The sequence below is a fragment of the Terrapene carolina genome, unplaced genomic scaffold (genome assembly GCF_002925995.2).
Source record: "Terrapene carolina triunguis isolate 2854851 unplaced genomic scaffold, T_m_triunguis-2.0 Scaffold231, whole genome shotgun sequence".
Taxonomy (NCBI): Eukaryota; Metazoa; Chordata; order Testudines; family Emydidae; genus Terrapene; species Terrapene triunguis.
The window spans coordinates 7,723,568-7,746,411 of NW_020664582.1; the positions used below are offsets into that span (position 1 = coordinate 7,723,568).

The following is a 22,844-nucleotide window of genomic DNA, read 5'->3' on the forward strand; positions in this document are numbered from 1 at the left end:
GTAAGACAGTCTCAATATTATCACTTAACAAAAAAAACCTATTATATTAAAGTTTTACTGAAAATAAAACCCACCTGCCCAAATCCCCTGTTGACCAGTTCAGGGTAATGAAAAAATTAGATCAATCTTAAGAGATGTTGAGACCCTGGGATCCTGAACCTACAAGGTTTATTTCCCTTGAGCAAGGGCCACTCACGCCAAATTCACTATGCTGAGCACCTGCAAACCTCCAATAAAGGCAATGGGGATTGCACATGCTCAGCACCTCCTAAGATTTTGCTCAACATTTAAGAGGGGCTGAAGCTCTCAACTTAGCGATGAAAAGTGTCTGACTCATCTAGTTGGCCTGTTCCAGGAATTATACTACTGGAAGAAATAGCACAGAGATCTGCAGAAGTGCTTAAAAGCAATTTATGTAGCTGGTAAGCCAAGCTCTTCACCTGCTGTGTTGACTGTGTGGAAAGTTTGGTGACAATTACCCACTCAGCAATCCTAGTCGTTTCAAGGACTATTAAGTAATGGCGAAGTCCTAAGCCAAATGAAACCCATCCCCATGCAGGTTAGTGGCTAAAGTTTAACAGCTCAGTATGGCTATTTTAACGAATAAAACCATTCCTCCAATTTCTCTAAAACCCATTTATCTATCTCCCATTTGGTCTACCAATACCGGCAGCAAGCCAGCCTAAGTAACACAGAAGAAAGGAGCACAAAGAACTGTGCATACTCATGATTAAACTATACAGGATACGGTAACATTTTTTGTGGATGCAAAGGAGACAGAATCAAAATGAGGCTCTTCTCTCTCATTATGTTGTGTGTCTGCTACGTGAACCATACATAATGAACCCTTCAGTAGCCTAGGCCAGGACACCTTTTCCATCAGCTGTGCCAGGTCACCTTCACTGTTATACTTTTTTGGTTCTGTGGTAACTCTATTGATCTTCTTTCCTATTTGCTATGCTTACAATGGCCGTCTCAATTAAATCCAGCTACTGGTCCCATCTAAAAGCACTCAGGGCAAGCCTGATATTCCCAAGGACATTCTGAACATATTCAACTCCCTTTGCTAGTAGTTTCAAGGTGATAGCAAAGAAATTTCAAGTTTCACATCTTCCCAAGACACTTATAATGAGATACAGGCTTAAGCTGAAAGTTTAGCTTCAATATACTCCAAATAAAAAAATGCTTTCCAGACAGCACTCTCTCTAATCACAACTAGATGGATTTATGGTCATATCACTGCTCAAAAGAAGTACTCATCAACACACCTTTAATGACCAAATATTCATGTAAGTCAAGCCCATGAAATACCTTTAACATCATAAGCAGGATCATAATGAAATCAACAACAAAAATTTTACTGAAAGCACAAGGACTTCAAAACTGGGACTTTGTACCAAGTGAGCCTTCTCTAGCTGATGAATTCTGAAAAAACTAGAGCTTGCCAAATAGTGAATTTCAGTAATCAAGCCTGAGTGTTATAAAAGACATGAATTATAGCCTGCAGGTCAGCTTTTGAGAGAAATGAGTGTCCTCTGGCTATAATATTTCGGGGATAAAAAGAACATTTGGTAATGATCTGTTCTGACTGCCAGACTTTTAAAAGAAGAGACAGAAGCTACGTTACAGCTGTCAAGCAGCAGGATGTACACAGTGAAAAAATTTAACCACAAGTCAGACCCAAGTTGCACCATTTTTATCAAGTGATTTAAAAAAAAAAAAAAAAAAAAAAAAACACTGTTTGGTATCCATACAGGGATCACATCCTATGTTCTCCGCCACTCACTGGTGATGAATTCTCAAAGGATAGAGCGTGTTCTCCATTACAACAGCATGTCATCCATGGGAACCGAAAACATCTCCAGGAAACTCAGATGTTCAGGCCTTGTCTCCACTAGGAAGTTTTGCCACTTTAACTATACTGGTATAATTAAAAAGGCAAAACCCTCTTACTGCAGATGCAGTTATACTGGTATGAGTGTGAGTGCTTACCCCGGTATAAGCTTAACGTAGTTCGGTAAGTGAAGTAAGCTATACACCAGTACGAGGTATCTTTGTATCAGTATAACTGCATCCACACTGGAAGATGTACTGTTAACTGTATCAGTACAAATTAACACCCCTAAGCAATATAGTTATACAACTATCTAGTACAGACCAGCCCTAAGTAGCACAGAAACATAGGGAACACCACAATGGAGGGTCATTGCACTATCAAAAAATTGTTTTGCCAAAAAATTGAAAGATGTAGGACTGTAAAATTAAGGATTTAACCATGACAGACTGAACTAAATAAGCAATTGAAATCACCAGGAGGTGCAAGAGCAAAAAATTAGCCACGCTCTCCAATAAGGAAGAAGTCATTGCAAGCTCTGGTGAAAGCAAATTCGATGCAACACTGAACTTGAAAATCAGACAAATTCAGAGAGCTGCTGTGAACAGGGGATAATAAACATTCAATATATTTGTCTGGTTCTATTAAGCAGTCTCCTTAAACAAACCTTCTGGTTTGAAGTGACTGCTGCCTGTTAAACCTGCCACTCATCAGGAGAATGTTCACAGGAATAAAGTTTCCCATTTGCTCCCACAATACAAAAGTGGAGTGTAAAAGGGTTGCAATAAGGTCACTAATACAGTAGTAATTCACCTTCAACATTAAGGATTATCATGAAGGCCATAATGCAATTTCTTTGCTTGAGCTACCACACAACAGGGATACTTGGCAAAGATTACTTGGCAGAGAAACCGGGAGCAGGTGGGAAAGAGACCACAAAACCCAAAGGCTGAAAGAAAACTACTGGAATTAAATTAGTATTTAATGCAAAAATATGAAGAGTATCTGGTAGCTGGACAGGTTGGCCAGTCATATTGGTGGATATTAAACTATAAACACACACTGGATTTTGTTCTGAGCTCTGACCAGTGTCTCATGGCTGAGGGGTGAAGTGGGGAAAATCAATCAACACAACCAATACGAGGCCTAGTTTTCACAACATCATTTTTAAAGCATTTTGGGGGTAAAAGTACTTTAAAAATAGGCTTGTGGGGTAGGAAGCTTTCAGGGCCTGATCCTGAAATATTTTCTTATGAGTAGTGCAATTAACAGAGTGACTCCCAATGAGAGTGTTTATGTGACAAAGGGTTGCAGGACTGGACCCTGACTGCGAAACAATTGCAGCTTAATACTTGTGATTCTTTGCCTCCCAACTGAGCTATTAAAATGTTGCTTTGAGCACCTAACGTCTTCTGTGACTATCAAAAACTTATTTTTGCATTTTCAACATGTTGTAAAAACCTGCTATGACTAATAAATACAAGCTCTCAAGCCATGTGCATTAGACACAAGCAACATATGTACCTAGATGTCAGAAAACTGAGACTGGGAAATTGACAATGATGAACTGCCAGTAGCTGCAACAAACTCCAGCCTCAACCTTAATTTACTGACCATAAAATACTTGACAAATTTTTAAAATTTCAGTGTCCAATATGATACTATTTTTCATTTTAATCAAAGCAGAGATCCATCTTTATATTACAAAATTGCCAAACTAGCGGAGCATATAAAACCACCGATGTATCAGAGCACCATTTCCTATCGAAGTGTCTGCTTGACAAATAGACCGCCACAAATACCACTTCAGTGTTTTCATCTACATTAAACTAGTGCTGAAAAAACCTCATGCTTTATGCAGATATAGACAGAGCAAAGTGGTAAGCAGAGCCACGCACAGAGCTGCTGCAAACGTTCTTGCCACTAACAAAGTAATGTCGACTGAATTTCCAGTATTTGGGTCGAATGAAGGAACTTGCCCTACAACTATCACAAGATATTACCCAGTAATATTCCTGAAACACACCAGCAAGAGGAACGCTAATATGATTTTACATACAATAAAGCAAACACAACTTCAGGAGGAAACAGAGATAAGAGGTCAAGTGAGGAATCTTTTGATTACTGCAGGAAGTTTAATTTTCCATCCTTTTTGTAAAATTAGCTCTCCAGCCCCCACCCATAAAAGACTGATGTGATCACTAGTTGTTTGCAGTGGTGTCGTAGCTGTGTTAGGCCACACCTACACTAGCGAGCTTACAGCGATACAGCTGTACCACTATAAGACTGCTCTCGTAGCCGCTCTATGCCAGCAGAATAGAGCTCTCCTGTCGACATAAAAAACCCCACCTCCACAAGCAGCCGTAGCTATGTTGATGGGAGAAGCTCTCCCACCAACATAGCGCTGTCCACACTGGCACTTCTGTCGGAATAACTTATGTCACTCGGGGGGGGGGGGGGGGTTCAGACTCCTGAGCAACAAGTTATACGGATGTAAGTGGTAGTGTTGACATGGCCTTAGTCCCAGGACATTAGAGAGAAAAGGTGGGTGAGGTCCTTTTATTGGACCAATTTCTGTTGGTGAGAGAAGCAACCTTTCGAGCTTACAGAGAGCTCTTCTTCAGGTCGGGGAAAAGTACTCCCAGTATCACAGCTAAATCAATGGTGGAAAGGATAGTTTAGCATAAGTAGTTAACACATATTCTAAGGGACCATTCAAGGTGAAGTGGCCTGTTAACACCCCTGCAGTCATAGGACCAAAAAAAAAAAAAAAAAAGAGTGGAGTGGGGGGATTAGCGGGTTACACATTGTTGTAATAAGCCATAAATCCAGTATCTTTATTAAGACCCTGATTTTTCGTGTCTAGCAAAGTTATAAATTTAAGCTCCCAGGCTCATCTTTTGCAGCTCTTGTGCAGGTTCCCTTTGAGGATGAGGACTGAGAAGGCAGAAGGCAGTGTTTGCCCAGGGGTGATGTGATACAGTGACCATTGATAACAGGAGCTGGCGTATATTTATCATTCTATTAATGAAAACTTACCCTTACCTGAACCTCTAGGTGCACTAATAAATAATACCACTTAGCTATTACACAGTGCTTTTCATCAGTAAATCTCAAAGCACTTTACAAAAGGAGGTCAGTATCATTATCCCCATTTTACAGATGGGGAAACTGAAGCACAAAGAGATATGCGCAGCATGATGGAAACTTCAGAGTATATTCTCCGTGTACACGTGTGTGTCAGTTTTACTGGCTGCTAGAGACCAAGTTGTTGCTTTAAAAAAAACCATCTCTTTCCTCCAGCTGTTATTTCATGAATTGAGCACATTTATTCTTATGCCTAGGACTTTTTTCAATTTCTAAAAAAAACACACCCCTCCTATTGTCTGGACAGACAGCATTATGAAGAATGCAGAGAGAATTTTATCCTTGCCTGATGTCTACAACCTGTATTTTGTCTAAACCTAACAGGCCTCATGACTTCAAAACCTCCCCCCCAGTAAGTCCCGTCCCCTTTCAAAAAAACCTGGAAAAATAGATATACCTAAAATAGCAAGAGTCCATTTCTTCTCCCCACCAGTTTTACATTTGTAACTTCATCGACTTACACTGACGTAAGCAAAAGGTTAATCAGGCCCACAGAATCTCGATTATTACTACTTTCTGTGCCACTAATCAGGTATCAGAGGGGTAGCCGTGTTAGTCTGGATCTGTAAAAAGTGACAAAAGAGTCCTATGGCACCTTATAGACTAACAGACGTATTGGAGCATAAGCTTTTGTGGGTGAATTCACCCACGAAAGCTTATGCTCCAATACGTCTGTCTATAATGTGCCACTGGACTCTGTCGCTTTGTGCCACAAATGCTATGCATCTAGACTAGCAAATGAAGATCAGCCACTTCTCCATGAGCTCTTGGCAGCTCCCACACCATGACCCTGCTCAGCCTCCGTAACTCCTGCTCTTAAGGTGTTATTTCTTTAACTTTATATTCCATATTTATTGAAACATACACAAATTCTCTAAGTAAATTTCACAGATTTAGAGCCTCATCTTTTAAAACCACTGCATTCTTGTGCTTACAGGCACTGGAGTGAGAATTATTTTATTTTAGTTGTTTTAACAACTCACGGTTAATATTTCCAAGGCAAACATTTGAATTCTATTGTTCTATAGCATACATTTCAGTGACTGCACTGTTGTTACCAATACATAACCCAGCCTGAAGACTGCTAGCACCCCCTGGAGTTCAAGGGCTTTATTTTCATCTTGATGCACAGGGATTTACACATGTATTATCCCCAAGTCTGAAAGATGAAAATATAACCTTAAGTATACAACCCAGGCAGCGGTACATCATGCTTCTTAAGACAATCAGTGACAGTGCCTATGCAGAATGCAGCATCACTTTCACAGCACATTTAGCCTTTATGGCCAGAAGTTTCAAAAGGGCTCAGCACCCATAATCAAGCTCAGATTTTCAACGGAGCTCAGAATATTGGGTGTTGAACCCTTTTGAAAATCTGGCCATCCGAATCAACAATGGGAGCTCCTGAGTACTTTTAAAAGTCTGGCCTCAACTCTACACGCTGAGCATTTGGAAAATGGACCCTGAGCAATTCCTGACGTCAATGCCTGCATGTCCCACACACGCTGAAAATCTTAGATCAAAACACTCTACATTGACATCCTAATGGGACGAGAGAGCACCAAAGACGTTACAGGACTGAAATAGCCCCTGCTATTTCTGATACTGTATTCTCTTCTACTATTGCTTTCCCTTGGATTTCTCTTCTACCGAGGCCCATTAAATAAGAAACCAATTTTCTATAATGTGATGATTCTTTGACATTAGAGAACAGGATGAGAGAAAGTACACGCACTATTGCAATAGATATTCCCGATCACTTGGCATTTCCATTACCATTCAGCTAACAAACAGGAAATTAAGGTTATAATTAAATGCAACATCATCACGGCTGAGAAATCAAGCCCCATGAAACTGAGGACATTCTGGACATTATTAAGGCTGAAAATTCTGCTCTCTTTTACACTGGTGTAAACACAAAACAATTCCACTGGACTTCAGCAAAGTTGTTCCAGCCAACAGAAGAATTTGGCCCAGGTTGCTTTGTAAGTATATAAGGAACAGTACCTCAGGCACATTGTACTAAATATATACTGTGCAATATACCGTATATATACACACACACAGTGTGTGTGTGTGTACATATCTATATACATCTATCTATACATACATATATATACACACATACACACACACACACACACACACACACACACACGTATAAAATGGATATATACTGTGAAATACACATGGATAATTACCCAGGCAGCTAGCCCACGCTAAAGCCAATGCTTCCACAGCTTCTTTGCGCAGGCCCCAAACTAGCTAGATTAAAGCTAACTCAGGTATATCTACACAAGCTGCAATCACATCCCATGACTGAAATGTAGACATACCCCAAGTTAACGGAGACATGGAAGAAGCCTTATTTGGAGTCCCGTCCCCCCCCCCACTTGGGTTCTCAGCCTTATTTTTTTTTTTGCATTTATATTCCCGCTTGTTTAAGGTTCTCTTTACTGTGCTCTTCTTAAGCACCGTAAGACTGTAGCTATAGTCCTCAATATGGACTTCAAAATTGGCACTGTGGGAGGATCATGTTTATTGATACAAAAATCACTTGGAGACAAGTCTGCTTACTAGACAAATGATGATTTTTCTAATTCCCAGCCCTCACCCTGGGATCTGCATGTCAAGATGGGTTCATTCTGACTTGTCTCTCACCGATAATAAGTATTCTGCAAATCATAAAGAAGTTCAAATCCCATGAATGATTCATTAACCAGAACAGAATACAACTTCCTAGGCCACCGCTGATTTTATAGAGCTAGCAGGATAGTGTAAAAGTTTACCACATTTTTTGCATTAGTAAAATAAGCAGACCTGACCTGGATTACACACAAGGAACAGATATGTTGATTCAGAATGGACTTACTTTGTCACTCTCTTCTGATCATAACCATAATTTAAGGGTGCCTCTAACGCTAAAGCCACATTTAAGTTTACCTCCTCATCTGAATTCAGCCTCCAACACTTATAAGTCATTAGAGGTAAGCTTTTCTACACACAAAAATTCATCTTAAGACCAAGCATACCAAGTTTCAGCCAAGAAGGAACTGTTTTGAAAAACTATAAGCAACTAAAGGAGTTGGAATATAAGCCATGTCTCAGCTCTAGCTACATACTGTTTGCTCTGGCAAACAAAGTAATATCAATGGTTGATTTCTATTTTCAGTTCATTTCCTGTCTGCCTAAATAGATGAAATCTACTATAACATTAACACTGCAAAGTAATATCACTGTAAACATAACACCCACAGTCAAATACTTGAAATAGACTCATTGCTAAGACTCTCTCTCTTTCTCTCTCAAGTTATATTTGTTATTTGGAAGTACTGAACAGCTTACCCTGCATATGAACTTTATGCAAGATTTAACACTGAAGAGGGAGAGGGAATTAACATCTCCTAACTATACAAAATTGACTATAGCTTTTTATAGAAGGAAACTATTGAAGAATGCCGTTATTAAACTAATCAGTAAATACACAGCTACAAGCTCCTATTACCCTGTACAACAGGGATGGGCAAACTACGGCTCGGGGGCCGTATCCGGCCCTTCAGACGTTTTAATCCGGCCCTCGAGCTCCCGTTGGTGAGTGGGGTTGGGGACTTGCCCTGCTCCGGCACTCCAGCCAGGGAGTGGTCAGGGGCTTGCCCCACTCCACATGTGCCATGGCTCTGCACGGCTCCCAGAAGCAGCAGCATGTCTCCCCTCTGGCTCCCACGTGTGCTGTCCCCACCCCAAGCACCGCCCCCGCAGCTCCCATTGGTCAGGAACCATGGCCAGTGGGAGCTGACTGAGGTAAGCGCCACCTGGAGCCTGCACCCCGACCCTCTTCTGTGCCCCAACCCTGTGCCCCAGCCCTGATCCCCCTCCCACCCTCCTAACCCCTTGGCCCAGCCCAGAGCACCCTCCTGTACCCTCAGCCCCACCTCAGAGCCCGCACCCCCAGCTAAAGCCCTCACCTCCCCCCCTGTACCCCAACCTACACCCTGAACTCCTCATTTCTGGCCCCACCCCAGAGCCTGCACCCCCTCCCAAAGCCCAACCCCAATTTCATGAGCATTCATGGCCCGCCATACAATTTCCATACCCAGATGTGGCCCTCGGGCCAAAAAGTTTGCCCACCCCTGCTGTACAACCTGAGTGTAACAGTACATTTAACTGGTGGAAAATCCATGGTGCTAAACTGGTGCTAAAATAAAGCCCAGTTGTTCAATCAATATTCAAGTCACCTAGACCAAGCAAGATAAATTTGCCTGAAGGTGAATAAAAATAAACGAATGATCGTTAAGATTGTCTAAAGAGACAAAAGCAAATTTGTGTTCTGCAACTAAATTTTAAAGAAGCAGCTTCATTCTGAATCACTAGCACTGATTTTTACCTCTTTTGAGCTAATTATGCCCTCAGGGATAACGTTGAAAAGAAAGTGAAGTTTAACCCATAGCAACCAGTAACTGCTACATAAATTATATGATCTTTTGAATCCTCTGCACTTTTTTTTTTTTTTTTTAAACCACCATGTAAATATGTCTATATAGTCTGATCTCCGGAAGAATGTTTGTTTTGACATGTGAAAACAGAAGGAGGGCAAATTAAACCCCTATAGAGCAGGCTGCTCTGATGCTTTGTGAATATAGTGTACTCTGTGCACAGTGGGAAAGTGTTGCACTGAGAGGTTTTAATTTAACAGAAACGGGCAAGCTAAAATTAACTCTTTGGAGACTGCAGGTTTATTCATCCAGCTGTGATTGCTGGCATGTTCCAGAAAGGAAATGTAAATCACACATGTACCTAAAAAAAATGAATCTGCCAACAGGAAAGTGAATTCTTCCACTTTTCCCTGAAGGTCTCAAATGATGAAATTTCTCAGGTCGATCTGCCCTGGTGTTTAAAACTTGATTTGTAGAAAAGTGGGCTCTGTGTGCAATTTTGATCATCTAACTGAATGTTTTTTTATGTAACACCAAATAAATAGATCTCTCGTCAGAGCCACACCACCAAAGCAAATTAAAGGCAATTGGAAAAGTGAAGCTGCCTGAATCATTGCCGTCACTTTGCTTCACCCTTCCTGAAGACATAATGCAGCCTCACAATAGGGCAGGGCACTGCAATGCAAACATAGGGCCCTATCCCACAAGATGCTGATCATCCTCAGCTCCCACGGCAGTTGATGGCCCCCAGCATATCAAAGGGCCAGGGCTATAAGCAGCATTTATAATCACTTCCTATCATCAAAGTGTTTCACCAACTGAAAGACAGTAAAAGCCTCTCCCCTCACGTCCATGTGGTAGCAGAGCAAGATTCCTCCTTAGGACTCCACAGATCACTTAGCGGGGTACCAGCTGCCATGCTGCCTAGCACATCTGGGTCAATCTTCCAACCCAGGGAACAGCCAGAACCCAAATTCCCAGGCAGCTACTGCACGTGCTACTATCTCCAATAGATGCTACTGCTTTGCATACCATCCATCCCTTTTCACATTCCCTCTCCACCCTACGCATCTACCAGCATCCCTGCTCCTAAGACAGGATTTGACCTTAAAGTTATAAAGGGAAAGCACTCAAAAGTGCACCACATATTCAACTACTTTGCAGCAGTTTACACTGCATTTCTCACCGAAATTATGACCTTTGGCGACAAAGGCAAAAAAGACTTAAGCAACCTGGACGTGTGGGAGACACTTCAGGCTTCCAAAGGTGTCAGCAAGTAGCAAGGCAGGTACCCACATGGAGGCACTACAGGTTAGTGGCCAAGTTTTGCAGCACTTTATTTCTTACGAGGCCTTTGCTAGATTCTTTTATTCTAACTCTGAGTTTTATTAATTTCCCACTTCTTTTACATCTGGTCTAAGTTAATTTAAAAAAAAAAAAAAAAAAAAAAACCAACCATGTGACAAGACTGGATGGCTGGGACAGGGAGTTGGGTCACCTTCAGGTGACCAGGTCAAAGAAGCTAGATCAAGTTGTCAGTGACTGCAAATGTTACAGAAAGTGAACTTGTTTCTAACAGCTGTGGCCTATCTCAGTCCAGCTATTAAGTTAGACATCCGTATCACAACAGATACCCTTTTTCAGAAGCTTCAGCAGAGGGTCTAATGCGTGAATGGGCATGAAAACTAAACTCCCCTCTCATCTTTAGAGCTGAAGACCAAACTACTCTCTCATACGCCCTTGAGCTACATTGCAGAGCATTGTGCTACCTTTGCCCAAGCTGTACCTGTTCTGGGGATTGAGGCTTTTGGTCTGCAGAGCTGTAAATCTGGCATTTTTCATGCATTCTCGCATACATGTTTTTTAAAATAATGGCCTTAAGTCCATTAACATCGTTCTGTATGGTTCTTGAGAGAAGTCATTATCTAGTTTTCCTCCAGTGTTCCTCCATTCATTTGAATGAATTTATCTTTGGGAAATGAATTTCAGCACTGAAATCAGAGTATGAAACTGAGAAGACAGTACTGGACTAAAATATTAGAAGTGAGGCCAATTTTCAAATGCCCTTCAAAAGCCCTCTCTTTTGGGAGCTGGATATGCACCAGGGTGTTTTCTCCCCAAAACATTAACAAACTGGCTCACGAAGAAGATTGGTGCCCTCTAGACTCCAAAATTCCTGTTCCGTCACTACTGTTTATGACTTCAAGAGCTGCCGTGCCCAATAAAGGATTTTAGGTCTGGACTGCTTGGTTTCAGTAATTTCACTAGTGTCCGAACTTTGCAGCAGGAGGGTGACACCTACAAAAAGACCGTCCCATATCTATTATGCAGGCATCATGGAACCCACCATAAACAAAAGGCATACAATAGCTCAATCCTTTCTTTGCAATCCTTACATTGCACCCTTTCTGATAAAAAAATCTATACACACAAAAACTTTTTGAAGCCTGATCCAGAATCTGGTCTGCACACCATCTTTATGGACCCTCACCTTGTTTCGTAAGTGCATCTCTAAGACCTGGAGTGATCATCTCCCTCCTTTCACTCTCCTCATTTTTCCCACTGCTCTGCTGAGATGGACCTGTCCTGCCAGCTTCTTCCTCAAGTTCACATTCTTTCTGTTAAAAGAGAATTAATTACAATCATTTAGCTGAATATGCAATATTTAGACATAGGAATATTCCTAGCAATCTCAAATCACAGCTATTAAACTGGATAACAATTCTGGCACACCAAGATGAACCTGGCACTCATGGAATTCATTTGTTAAAAGCTGATCGTCCATTATTCCACTCCACCTCTTCGTCATGCTGTCCAAAACACTTAACTACCTGGATTTACAAAGGAGTCTAATGGAGTTTGGCATCTAAATCCCATAGAAAGTCAATGGGATTTGGGAACCTAATTCCCATAAATTCCTTTGAAAATCCCCAGCCATAGTGACTTTCATCTCCAAGTGCTTTACAACTGATCCGTATGTGCAGGGATCACTTCTCCCTGCCAGTAAACTACAGCCACCTCTTGGGTAAAAAGTAGTTCCAATAGTGCTCAGCACTGCACAGTTATTTAGCACAGGTCAGTGAAGAATGCCCATAACCGTTTTAAAACACTGAAGGGTTTTAGATAGGCAAGACAATTTACTGACTTGGAGACATGGAATGTTTCTCCTACTCTTACACTAAGTACCATAGGACCTTTCCTGGCCAGTGCTTCAGACCTCTGTTTTATATCTATCTGGAGCATCACCCACTCCAGAAACATAACTTGTCCGTTCATGCTGTGACGCTGCATCAGTTCAGGACTATCGATGCAAACCCAACCAACTGCATTGTTTAGAAATAAGCTACTAAATCTCATCACGGAACCCAACTAAGATTAGAGCCACCATTATCAGCCACAGTATAACAAGAGTATTGGGCTCTCCAGAGATACAATGCTACAAATATGGCTAATCCCCGAAGTCTAGTTTGACATGAATAAAGAAATAACACAAATTAGTATAAAGTTAAAAGAGGGCCAAAAAAAGAGTACATCATAATTGTGAATCCCTTGCTGTATGAGTGTCACTTCTGAGATTGTATTGCCATTTATAGTTGCCTGGACAGCACACATGGAAGTGTAAATAATTACTTTGATATTTGATGGAAGGTGTACTATGTTTGTCCTTAAATATTTCAAAGAAAATATACACATTACAGACAAATGGTGTTTAAAAATGGAGTCATTCTGATTTCCCAAAAATCAAGTTGTTTCACAACCAGGTCCATTTTAATCAGCACCCCTGATCTAGGTCTATTTTAAATCAATAGCCTCCCCCCCCCATCCCCACACACACACACACACAGCCCGACTCCCCCTCCACACACACACACTATGTACCAGGAAGTTCCAATAATTTTTTCCAGTTTTGGCTTATCTCTACTTCCTATTAAAGAAACAGATACTAATCAAACAATTGCTCTTAATTTCCTGAGCTCCACATGGTCTTCCTGACCAGATTCAGTAACTCAAACAGTTCTCAAGACACACATATGTATTTCATTTGAACTCCAAGAAGTTTTCAGAAAACACTTAGAGCCAGCTCAGAACCATCAAAGAATTCAGTTTGCCATTGCTTCCGGGAAGTCATATGGGATAGAAGATTCTAACCCCCTTTCATATTGGAGTAGTACCTTACCTGTTCATATTGAAGTAGTACCTGTTGATTTCAATAGGCCTACTTGTGCAGTAGGCATCAGTCATCAGAACATAACAGAATCTGGCCCTTACTAAACTAGTAAGATCTGGTCCAACTTTTGCTTAGTGCATTCAGTTTGTTCAAAAACCGTTCTAAAATACAAGTACAGCATTACATCAGCAATTCTACCAATATTTGTGTAATGCATCTAAACTTTCTTAAAAGGTCCACAACATAAAGCACCCAGTCACTAATATAAATCACAGAAACGTAGAGCTGGAAGGGAGCTTGAGAAGTCATCAAGTTCAGCCCCCTGTGCTGAGGCAGGACCAAGTAAACCTAGACCATCCCTGACAGGTGTTTGTCCAACCTGTTCTTAAAATCCTCCAGTGATTGGGGATTCCACAACCTTCCTTGGAACCCTATTCCAGAGCTTAACTACCCCTATAGTTTGAAAGTTTTTCCTAATATCTAACGTAAATCTCCAGTGCTGCAGATTAAGCCCATTACTACTTCTCCCACCTTCAATGGACATGGAGAACAACTGATCACCATCCTCTTTATACCAACCCTTAACTTATCTGAAGTCTATTAGCAGGTCCCTTCTCAGTCTTCTTTTCTCAAGATTAAACATGCCCATTTTTTTTTAACATTTCCTTATAGATCAGGTTTTCTAAAACTTTTCACCATTTTTGTTGCTCTCTTCTGGACTCTCTCCAATTTATCCACATCTTTCCTAAAGACACTATACTCCAGCTGAGGCTTCACCAGTGCCAAGTAGAGCAGGACAATTACCTCACGTGTCTTACATACAGCCCTCTTGTCAATATAAATAGGTTTCTAAGTCCAATATAAGACTCCATCTTCACTCATCAAGACACTTGGACAATAAAATATTGATGTTACTGAAAAAGCTTCATACATAAGCAGGGAGAAGGTAAGTTAGTCATCTTTTACGTAAGTACTGAACACTGAACAGCCCTCTCTCTAAAAGCTATAATTTAAGTCTGGGCTAGATTCTGCTCTCCTCTTAACTCAAGGTGGGCAGTACCTTACTCAGAGTAGTCCCATTGACTTATCGGAGTGCAGCATTACTCAACGTGAGTAACAAGGTAAATTTCAGCTCTTGTACCGCATAGAAGCATAGAACCATAGGGCTAGAAGGGATCACAAGGGTCACCTGGGCTAACTCGTGCCAAGATGCAGGATTTGTCCAAGACAGATGGCTATCCAGCCTCTCTTTGAAAATGGCCAGTGAAGTAGCTTCCATGTCTTCCCTAGGCAGTTTGCTCCATTGTCCTACTGTTCTTACAGTTAGGAAGTTTTTCCTGAGAGTTAATCTAAATCTGCTTTACTGTAGTTTGAACCCATTGCCTCTTGTTCTCCCTCTGAGGGCAGGACAAAATGTACTGATGCAGCAGCATTCCCTTTCACAGGAGTAGAGATCACAATGTGTATCTGTGTTGCCGTATTAAATGTAGTCATTCACATAAGTGTGCAGTACAAATAAATTATCATATACAGAACCAATCTTTGAATACAAGAAAAGTCATCTTGCATGATTAAGTGTCCTAGCAGATCTATTGTTCTATATACTACACTCACTGTATTATCTCAGCAAAGTACTGAAGCATAAAGAGTCTATTTAATTAGAAAAACATAATCGAAATCTGTATATTTAAATTAAAAAAATAAATTCTTATTTTTTCCTACCTTTAAGAGACTGTCTACCACTTTTTTTCAAGGCTGATTTCAAAGTGTGTAAACAGGACACCAATCATTTGTTCCAATCTTAGCTGAGTACCCAATTTGTTTTGTGTTTGGTAAGTATTCAATCCAAGACGTTTCTTGAGGGGAAAAGCAACTCGCTGCCCTAGGAGTTGTATTTATTCATTTGCTTAATAATAAACCTTTCATGTTTGTTATTTAGGATTTGAAAGAAAAGAACAAAAGTAAACAACTTAGCACAGAGAGCAAACTTCCAAGGGTGATTTAGCAAGACACACTGAAGTAAATCTAAGGCAAGTTTATTGTCTTTCGGTAACAAATCAAGCAAGTAGTGGCTACAGCCAGCTTTTCTTTGCCCTTGAAATAATGTGGCTGCCAATAAAACAAGCCAAACACCCGTCCTTCTGTTCTATATTCACAGGCAGCAGAAGTCCATGGACAATGAAAACTTGGGGATTCAGATTTTTGCTACTTACGGCCCAAATCCTGAAGCCTGTAGGAGTTCTGCTACTCTACTTCATTGGGACTTAAATAAGGACAATTACACCTCATGCTTGCGGACACAAACTGACCTCAATCTTGGGTCAGGAAGAAATGTATTTCTCTTTATTCCTATAAGTACAGCACAACACAATCAGCTAGGCACTTTATGGAACAAGCCAGAGAAATCCACCTTCCTCTGAACGACCAAGTATTAGCCATTACAAAAGGCAGAACAGGGGATCAGTTGACCAATTCAGTAGAGAAGGTTCTGTATTCCTGGTTAGGATAGGAATCGAAAGCAGTGCAACATTCATTATCTGCAAATTCACAGCTCAAATGTTTCAAATGCTTCTTTCTATGCATTTCTTACAAATATGCCTGGAAAGCACACACAAAACGTAAAATTCTTTCAGCAGCGTGTGTTTATTTGGGGTCCTGCCGATATCTGCAGACATGGAGGAGAACACCTCCACAGATGGTTATAGTTGAAACTGTCAAAACTCCTCAGCTGCATTTTTGGCTTCGTTACGTAGAATTCAAGATATTTAAAACACACTCTGTGGATAAAATTAGCCATTTCAATTTAAACTACGCACACAGTTAATTTAAGTCTTTTTAACCTCCCATTAAATGTGGCTCTCATTCTCAGTGGGTCACAGCTGAAGAAAATCTGTTGATGTAACTCACTATACAATTCTCTACTCTAGCATGGCAGCTGCCACCCATAATGTCCAAAAGATAAAACTCTGTTTCACAGATGGTCCAGACCATTACTTATTCTCCCAGGAGAAACATGCTAAGGACCTTCAGAAGTTGGCCTGGCTTATGGAAGACTGGTTTTCTAGTCAAATCCAACCTTTTTAATGAAGGATACTCTACAAATATTTGAAGCGCGCAAACACCAAGGAGACAGAGTTACTTAATGTTATCTAAGGGGACAGAACTAGCAATAATGAACAAAAATAAAAGGGAAGTGGGTATTCACCCATGAAAGCTCATGCTCCAATACATCTGTTAGTCTATAAGGTGCCACAGGACTCTTTGCTGCTTTTAAAAATAAAAGGGAAAATTTAGGCAGGATTATCAGCCACCCAAGGGAAGTGCTAAAAGCCCCACTGTCTCAAACATGTAAAACCGGAAGAGAGAAAGTCTTAGAAAAATACACCATAAGTAAGGCCCTTTGATTTCAGTTTTTACTGATTTTTGACTCAAATTTTGTACCACACGAGTACACAAAAATACTGATTATGTTAAGAAAATCCAGTCTATTATGTTTATGTTAAGTTAATCTAATATCTAAGTGTCAATGCAAGGCAATTGAGTGGAAGATACACATGCACTATACGTACTTAATGTAAAGTTCATGAAATAAACCGCGGCATTAAACTACTCTTATTTCCAATACTCTTACTTTTCTCTATTTGTTGCTTTCTTTTGGTCCTCCCATCCCCCAATATTAACCCTGATATTTACCCAGAAAGACTTACGTTAATTTTTTGCACTGATTTTTCACCCATTTTTTAATTATTGTAATAAACACTGATAAATTCCCATGAATTTTTAAACAAAACAAAAACAAAGGGCCTTGACCACAGGAAATAACACTGTCCTGGCAAGAATATGGACTAGATGAGCTAATAGGTCTGTTCCAATTCAGACTAAGACCTCAGCTGAATCACTGAACACCAGCTGGTCAGCGGCGCAGCGGGGCTAAGGCAGGCTCCGCGCGGGTCCCGGAAGCAGCAGCATCTCCCACTTCCGTTCCTACCTGTAGGGGCAGACAGGGGGCTCCACGCGCTGCCCTTGCCCCAAGCGCCAGCTCTGCAGCTCCCGTTGGCCAGGAACCATGGCCAATGGGAGCTGCGGGGGCGGTGTCTGCGGACAGCGCAGGGTGCAGAGCCGTCTGGCCGCGTCTCCGCATAGGAGCCAAAGGGCAGATATGCCACTGCTTCTGGGAGCTGCTTGAGGTGGGAGCTGCCCAGAGCCTGAACCCCTGACCCCCTCCCGTGTCCCAACCCTCTGACCCAGCCCTAATCCCCCTCCTGCCCTCCAAACCACTCGATCCCAGCCCTACCCCAGAACCCACACCCCTAGTCGGACTCACCCCCAGCCCAACGGTCCACCCCAGCCCAGAGCCCACTCCTGCACTTCGAACCCCTCAACCCCAGCCCAGAGCCCCCTCCTGCACCCCAAATCAAGTCAAGCCCAATTTCTCCTTGCCTAGAGGCCGAGCTATTTTCAACCCCACTTGAGATGGGTCAGTATCCTTGATCAACCACAGGTCATTTCCTAGCCTACACACGTCGCAAGTGTATACAACAGGCCAACACTGCGCTCATCAGTAGAGCAAGATTAGCACCCATAGAGTTACAATTATATAAGGTTATTGGCAGAAACAGGTTAACACTGTTTCCCTGGCTAAGACCTAGTTGTACTATGAACCAAGACAAACTCCATGGCATGGTTTTGTAAACGGGTATGGAGTAACCTCTGGGTACAGGTACAGTTTAATAATCAGCTTACAGCATGCTTAGGCCGTGTTTACATCTGTAAAATTGAGTTAATACTACTTCCTTTCTCCTACCCTTTGTCCATCTTGTGTATTTAAACTCAGGATAGACATACATACACATAGCAAGAAAGTATAACACCTCGCACAACAGAGTCTCAATCTCAGTCGCAGCACAAGGTGCTATTGCCACAAATGACAGAGAGGGATTTCTGTCCATCAACTCTCTGAAGTGCTCAAAACAAAAATCAACCAATTTGCTGATGGAAGCAAAGCTGTGCATCACCTTAAAATGAAGAAAGGACCTGATGGGTAACATATTTCGGAATAACCCCACCTTTAGAGAAAAGGAGCACGCTTTGGCAAGACAGAAGACAAACTTTCAGAGTTAACTGCCATTTAGGGACTATGCCAAACACTTCGACAGTGTGAGAGGGGCTGCGGGGTCCCAGCGGCACTTACCATGGCTCCCAGGAAGTGGCCGCCAAGTCCCTGCAGCCCCTAGGCAGAGGCATGGCCAGGCAGCTCCGTGCACTGCCCTTGTACCTGCAGGTGCCGTCCCACAGCTCCCATTGGTTGCAGTTTCCAGCCAATGGGAGCTAGGGAGCCAGTACTCGGGCGGGGGCAGCACACAGAGCCTCCCTGGCCCACCATGTGCCATGGGGCCACAGGGACCTGGCTGCCGCTTCTGGGAGCCTCGTGGAGCTAGGGCAGTCAGGGAGCCTGCCTTAGCCCTGGGCCCCTGCTGCGACGCTGCCTGGACTTTTAATGGCCTGGTCAGCACTGCCGACCGGAGCCACCAGGGTCCCTTTTAGACCGGGCATTCCAGTCGAAAGCCAGACATCTGGCAACCCTACTCCAGTTGTGCACATGCTCTTGGTTGTTAGTTGTGAAGCTTTACAGTTCAGAACGCTAAGCTCACTCAGTTAAGTTTGGATACCAACTGCTGACACCATGTTTCTTGCACAGATTTTGAACCAACACCTGTTGTCCTTACTCAAGGAAAGCTCCCACCAACTTCACTCAGAGTTTTGTTTAAGGGAAGACAGTAAGATTTGGCCTTTCACAATGATAAAATTTTAAAGGGTCTCAAATAAATGTATGAACATGGAGGTTTACAAACCCCACGGGAGTTGAGTAAATATCCACCCCGTTTTACAAGATGGCAAAATGAGCCAAGAGAGGTCAAGTGACCCCTCCCAAGGACACACAGTGAATCTGTGGCAGAACAGGAATAGTATCCTAAAGTCTTGACTCCTAGTCCCCCACTTCAATTCCATCCTGAACACATGGTTCATTTCCAACCAACCCTTTTCTTTTCTCCCCCCCCCCCCTTGTATTTTAAACTTTGCAACTGTGTCCACACACAACATTAAAGTTGTTTGTTTTGGAAAACAAAACAATAACATTAATATTAAGATGGTACAAAGGAAAATATGCATGCGTGATTACCTCTCAACAGATCCAAAAAAGTTAGGTGATTATTATTATTATTCATAAATGTAGTTTATAAATATGAAGGTTAATAAAGCAATTCCTTTTGGTAGGACAGATCTGTATTTCTAGTTTATCACAATCATCCAGCTGTGAGAGACACACTGCATTAAGAAACAATATCCCTGTGATTAATGACCACAGCTTTAAAGGCTAAAAATACATCTATTAAATTTCACATTTATCTGATAACTCCCCAGAAATGTGTTTACTTTAGAGGACAGAGAAGGTGCACCACATTTTTATCAATCAAAACCAGAAGTAGCTGTTAAATCTATCACAAGCCAACACCTTCCTCTGCTAAACAAAAGCTGGTTGGGGGAATAAAACCAAGCCAAATTCTCTGTTTGAAAAGCAACAAAATTGAAATTATAGCTAACGGCAAGAAAACATAGGAATTACCTTGCTAGGTCAGGCTGCATTCCATCTAATCTAGCATCCTGTCTCTGAATTACCAGTACCAGATGCTTCAGAGAAAGGTGCAAGAAATCCCATGGTGGACAACTTATGGAGTAACCTCCCAAATGGACTAATTATTCCTAACCACCCATCAGTTAGTGGTTGCCTTATGTCCTGAAGCATGGAGATTTTTAATATGCCTTGGAATTTATTTATCCAGTTTTATAAAACTGTGGATTTTTCACAGTGGCTCTCATGCAGGGTCCGGGGCACCCTGGGAGGCCACAAGCAAGTTTCAGGGAGTCCACCAAGAAGGACCAGTGTTAGACTCACCGGGGCCCAGGGCAGAAAGTTGAAGCTCGTGCATGGGGCTGAAGCCAGGGACTGTAAGTCCCACCACCTGGGGCTAAAGCAGAAGCCTGAGCAACTTAGTTTTGCGGAGTCCCCTATGGCGTGGGGCCCCGGGCAATTGCCCTACTTGCTACCCCGTAATGCTGGCCCTGGCTTTTATATGCAGAAAACCAGTTGTTGTGACACAGGTGGGCCGTGGAGTTTTTATAGCACACTGGAGAGGCTCCAGAAAGAAAAAGGTTGAGAACCCCTATATGAAGATCTAATCGCTTTCTTGAATTCTATTAAGGACTTGGCTTCCATTTTAGCTTTTGGCAAAGAGTTCCACAAGTTAGCTCTTTGTCATGTAAAAAAAGTATTTCCTTTTATCGGTTTTTAAGTCCACTATTCCTTGCATTATGAGAAAAGGTCTGCTGCCTATATCAAATGCCGTATTTTGTATAATCCTAAGAAACTTGCAGTGTGTGAAAGGCAATACATAAAACAAAAATCTAGTCTAGATTTCCCAGCAAGTCATGTAATGGGAGATGGAATTTCATTCAGCAAAATTAAATGAAGATTAACTGCAGAGATCTGAACAAACATTCTTTATTAAGATGCTGCTGTCATGACCTCGCTCATGCTGCCATGGCATAAAAATCAAGACAACAAGGATTTATGACTAGACATCCCAGGCTTTCAAATCTCTGTCACCACTCCTTACACAGCCATACAAGAGATCAAAATTAGGTCCTAAAAATATTCAAAAATTATCTTTTACTGCCTCCTACGCACAAAGGAAATGTGCAAGTGTACATCCCAAAGCCACAGGAATATTGGAAGGACGAGATTGACATCATATAGTAAAGCCTGAAATATTTATAGATCAGCACTGTAAAAAAAAATAAAAAAAAAGCAGAAGCTAAGATACAACAACGTATTCTACAAATAGATTTTAGGCCCCTTTCTGGTCTCTCATCCCATTTTAAGTCAGAGTGATGTAATTCCATTGATTTCAGTAGAGTCAGTGTGAGATCAGAATCAGGCCCTGTGAATTTAAGTACTGAACATGTGCAACTCCATATTCTGTAAATTGGTTTTTAAAATAATCTTAATTTGAAAGACAAAAGCTCTCATTGCACTAATGCACAGCAGCTAAAGCAAGGACAACTCTATAAAGAAGGATGCCTTGGACTTAACCAACAATGGTACCTTCCATCTTGGAAATCAGACCACTCTATAATGAAGAATTAGTTTCACATTTCAGATTCTTCTGCATGTTAATATCACATCTTCGGTGCTTATTTTTATTACAATAAATGACTGCACCTATGGGATCATTCCACAATTCAAGCATTTGCACAAATCCATTAGTAAGTCAGTCTGCATATTCCCCAGGAGATTCATCACGGAGGCAAAGCCATTCATTCTCACAGCTAATGATACAGACAGCCACCCATTTAGCCTCTCGCATGCAGCATTTATATGGTCATACCCTGCCATTGTTCTGTGTATGGAGCTCCACTGAAGTCAACTGGAGTTTTACATTAAAATTGATAGAAGGATATGGCTGCAGTTAAGAAACCTATCCTGGACAAGCAATTTTTAAGAGAAGAATGAAATGCAACTTTCAGACATTAACACACACAGCCAATGCATAGCTAGAGGAAATACAAGAGTCTTACCCCCAGCCTCACTGAGGCCAGGTCTACAACTATAAACTTACATCAGTATAACTACATCACGACAGGGTATGAAAAATCCACACCCCTGAGTGATGCAGGTTATACCGACCTAGACAGTGCTATGTCGAAGGGAGAGCTTATCCTGTCAACATAGCTACCATCTCCCACAGAGGTAGATTAAATATGCTGACAGGAGAAGCCCCCCATACAGTCTTCACTGAAGCGCTGCAGCATTTTAAGTGTAGACCTGCCCTGAGGATGCTTTGGAGGTATTTACTCGTACAAGTAGCCTCCCTGAACTCAAGTGGGTCTACTAGTGTAAGAGTTGCAGGATAAGTATCAGAGGGGTAGCCGTGTTAGTCTGGATCTTAAAAAGCAACAAAGAGTCCTGTGGCACCTTAAAGACTAACAGATGTATTGGAGCGTAAGCTTTTGTGGGTGAATACATGCGTCTGATGAAGTGGATATTCACCCACGAAAGCTTATGCTCCAATACATCTGTTAGTCTTTAAGGTGCCACAGGACTCTTTGTTGCTAGTTGCAGGATAGAGTCCCTAGACTGTATGGGGGGGGGGGGGTTGCACTTCTGGGATAATAAAAGACTCCAGCTCCACAGACAAAATAA

General features: G+C 41.7%; 1 protein-coding gene across 2 annotated transcripts in view; it reads right to left on the reverse strand.

Annotated features, from left to right (window-relative positions):
• LOC112110133 (S-adenosyl-L-methionine-dependent tRNA 4-demethylwyosine synthase) overlaps positions 1-22,844 on the reverse strand; it is a 124,347-nt gene that overhangs the window by 89,782 nt on the left and 11,721 nt on the right. For both annotated transcript variants that reach the window (XM_024204981.2, XM_024204982.3), the window contains exon 9: positions 11,906-12,032. In XM_024204981.2, coding sequence (XP_024060749.1) covers positions 11,906-12,032 — 127 coding nt within the window. The remainder of the gene's footprint in view (positions 1-11,905; positions 12,033-22,844) is intronic.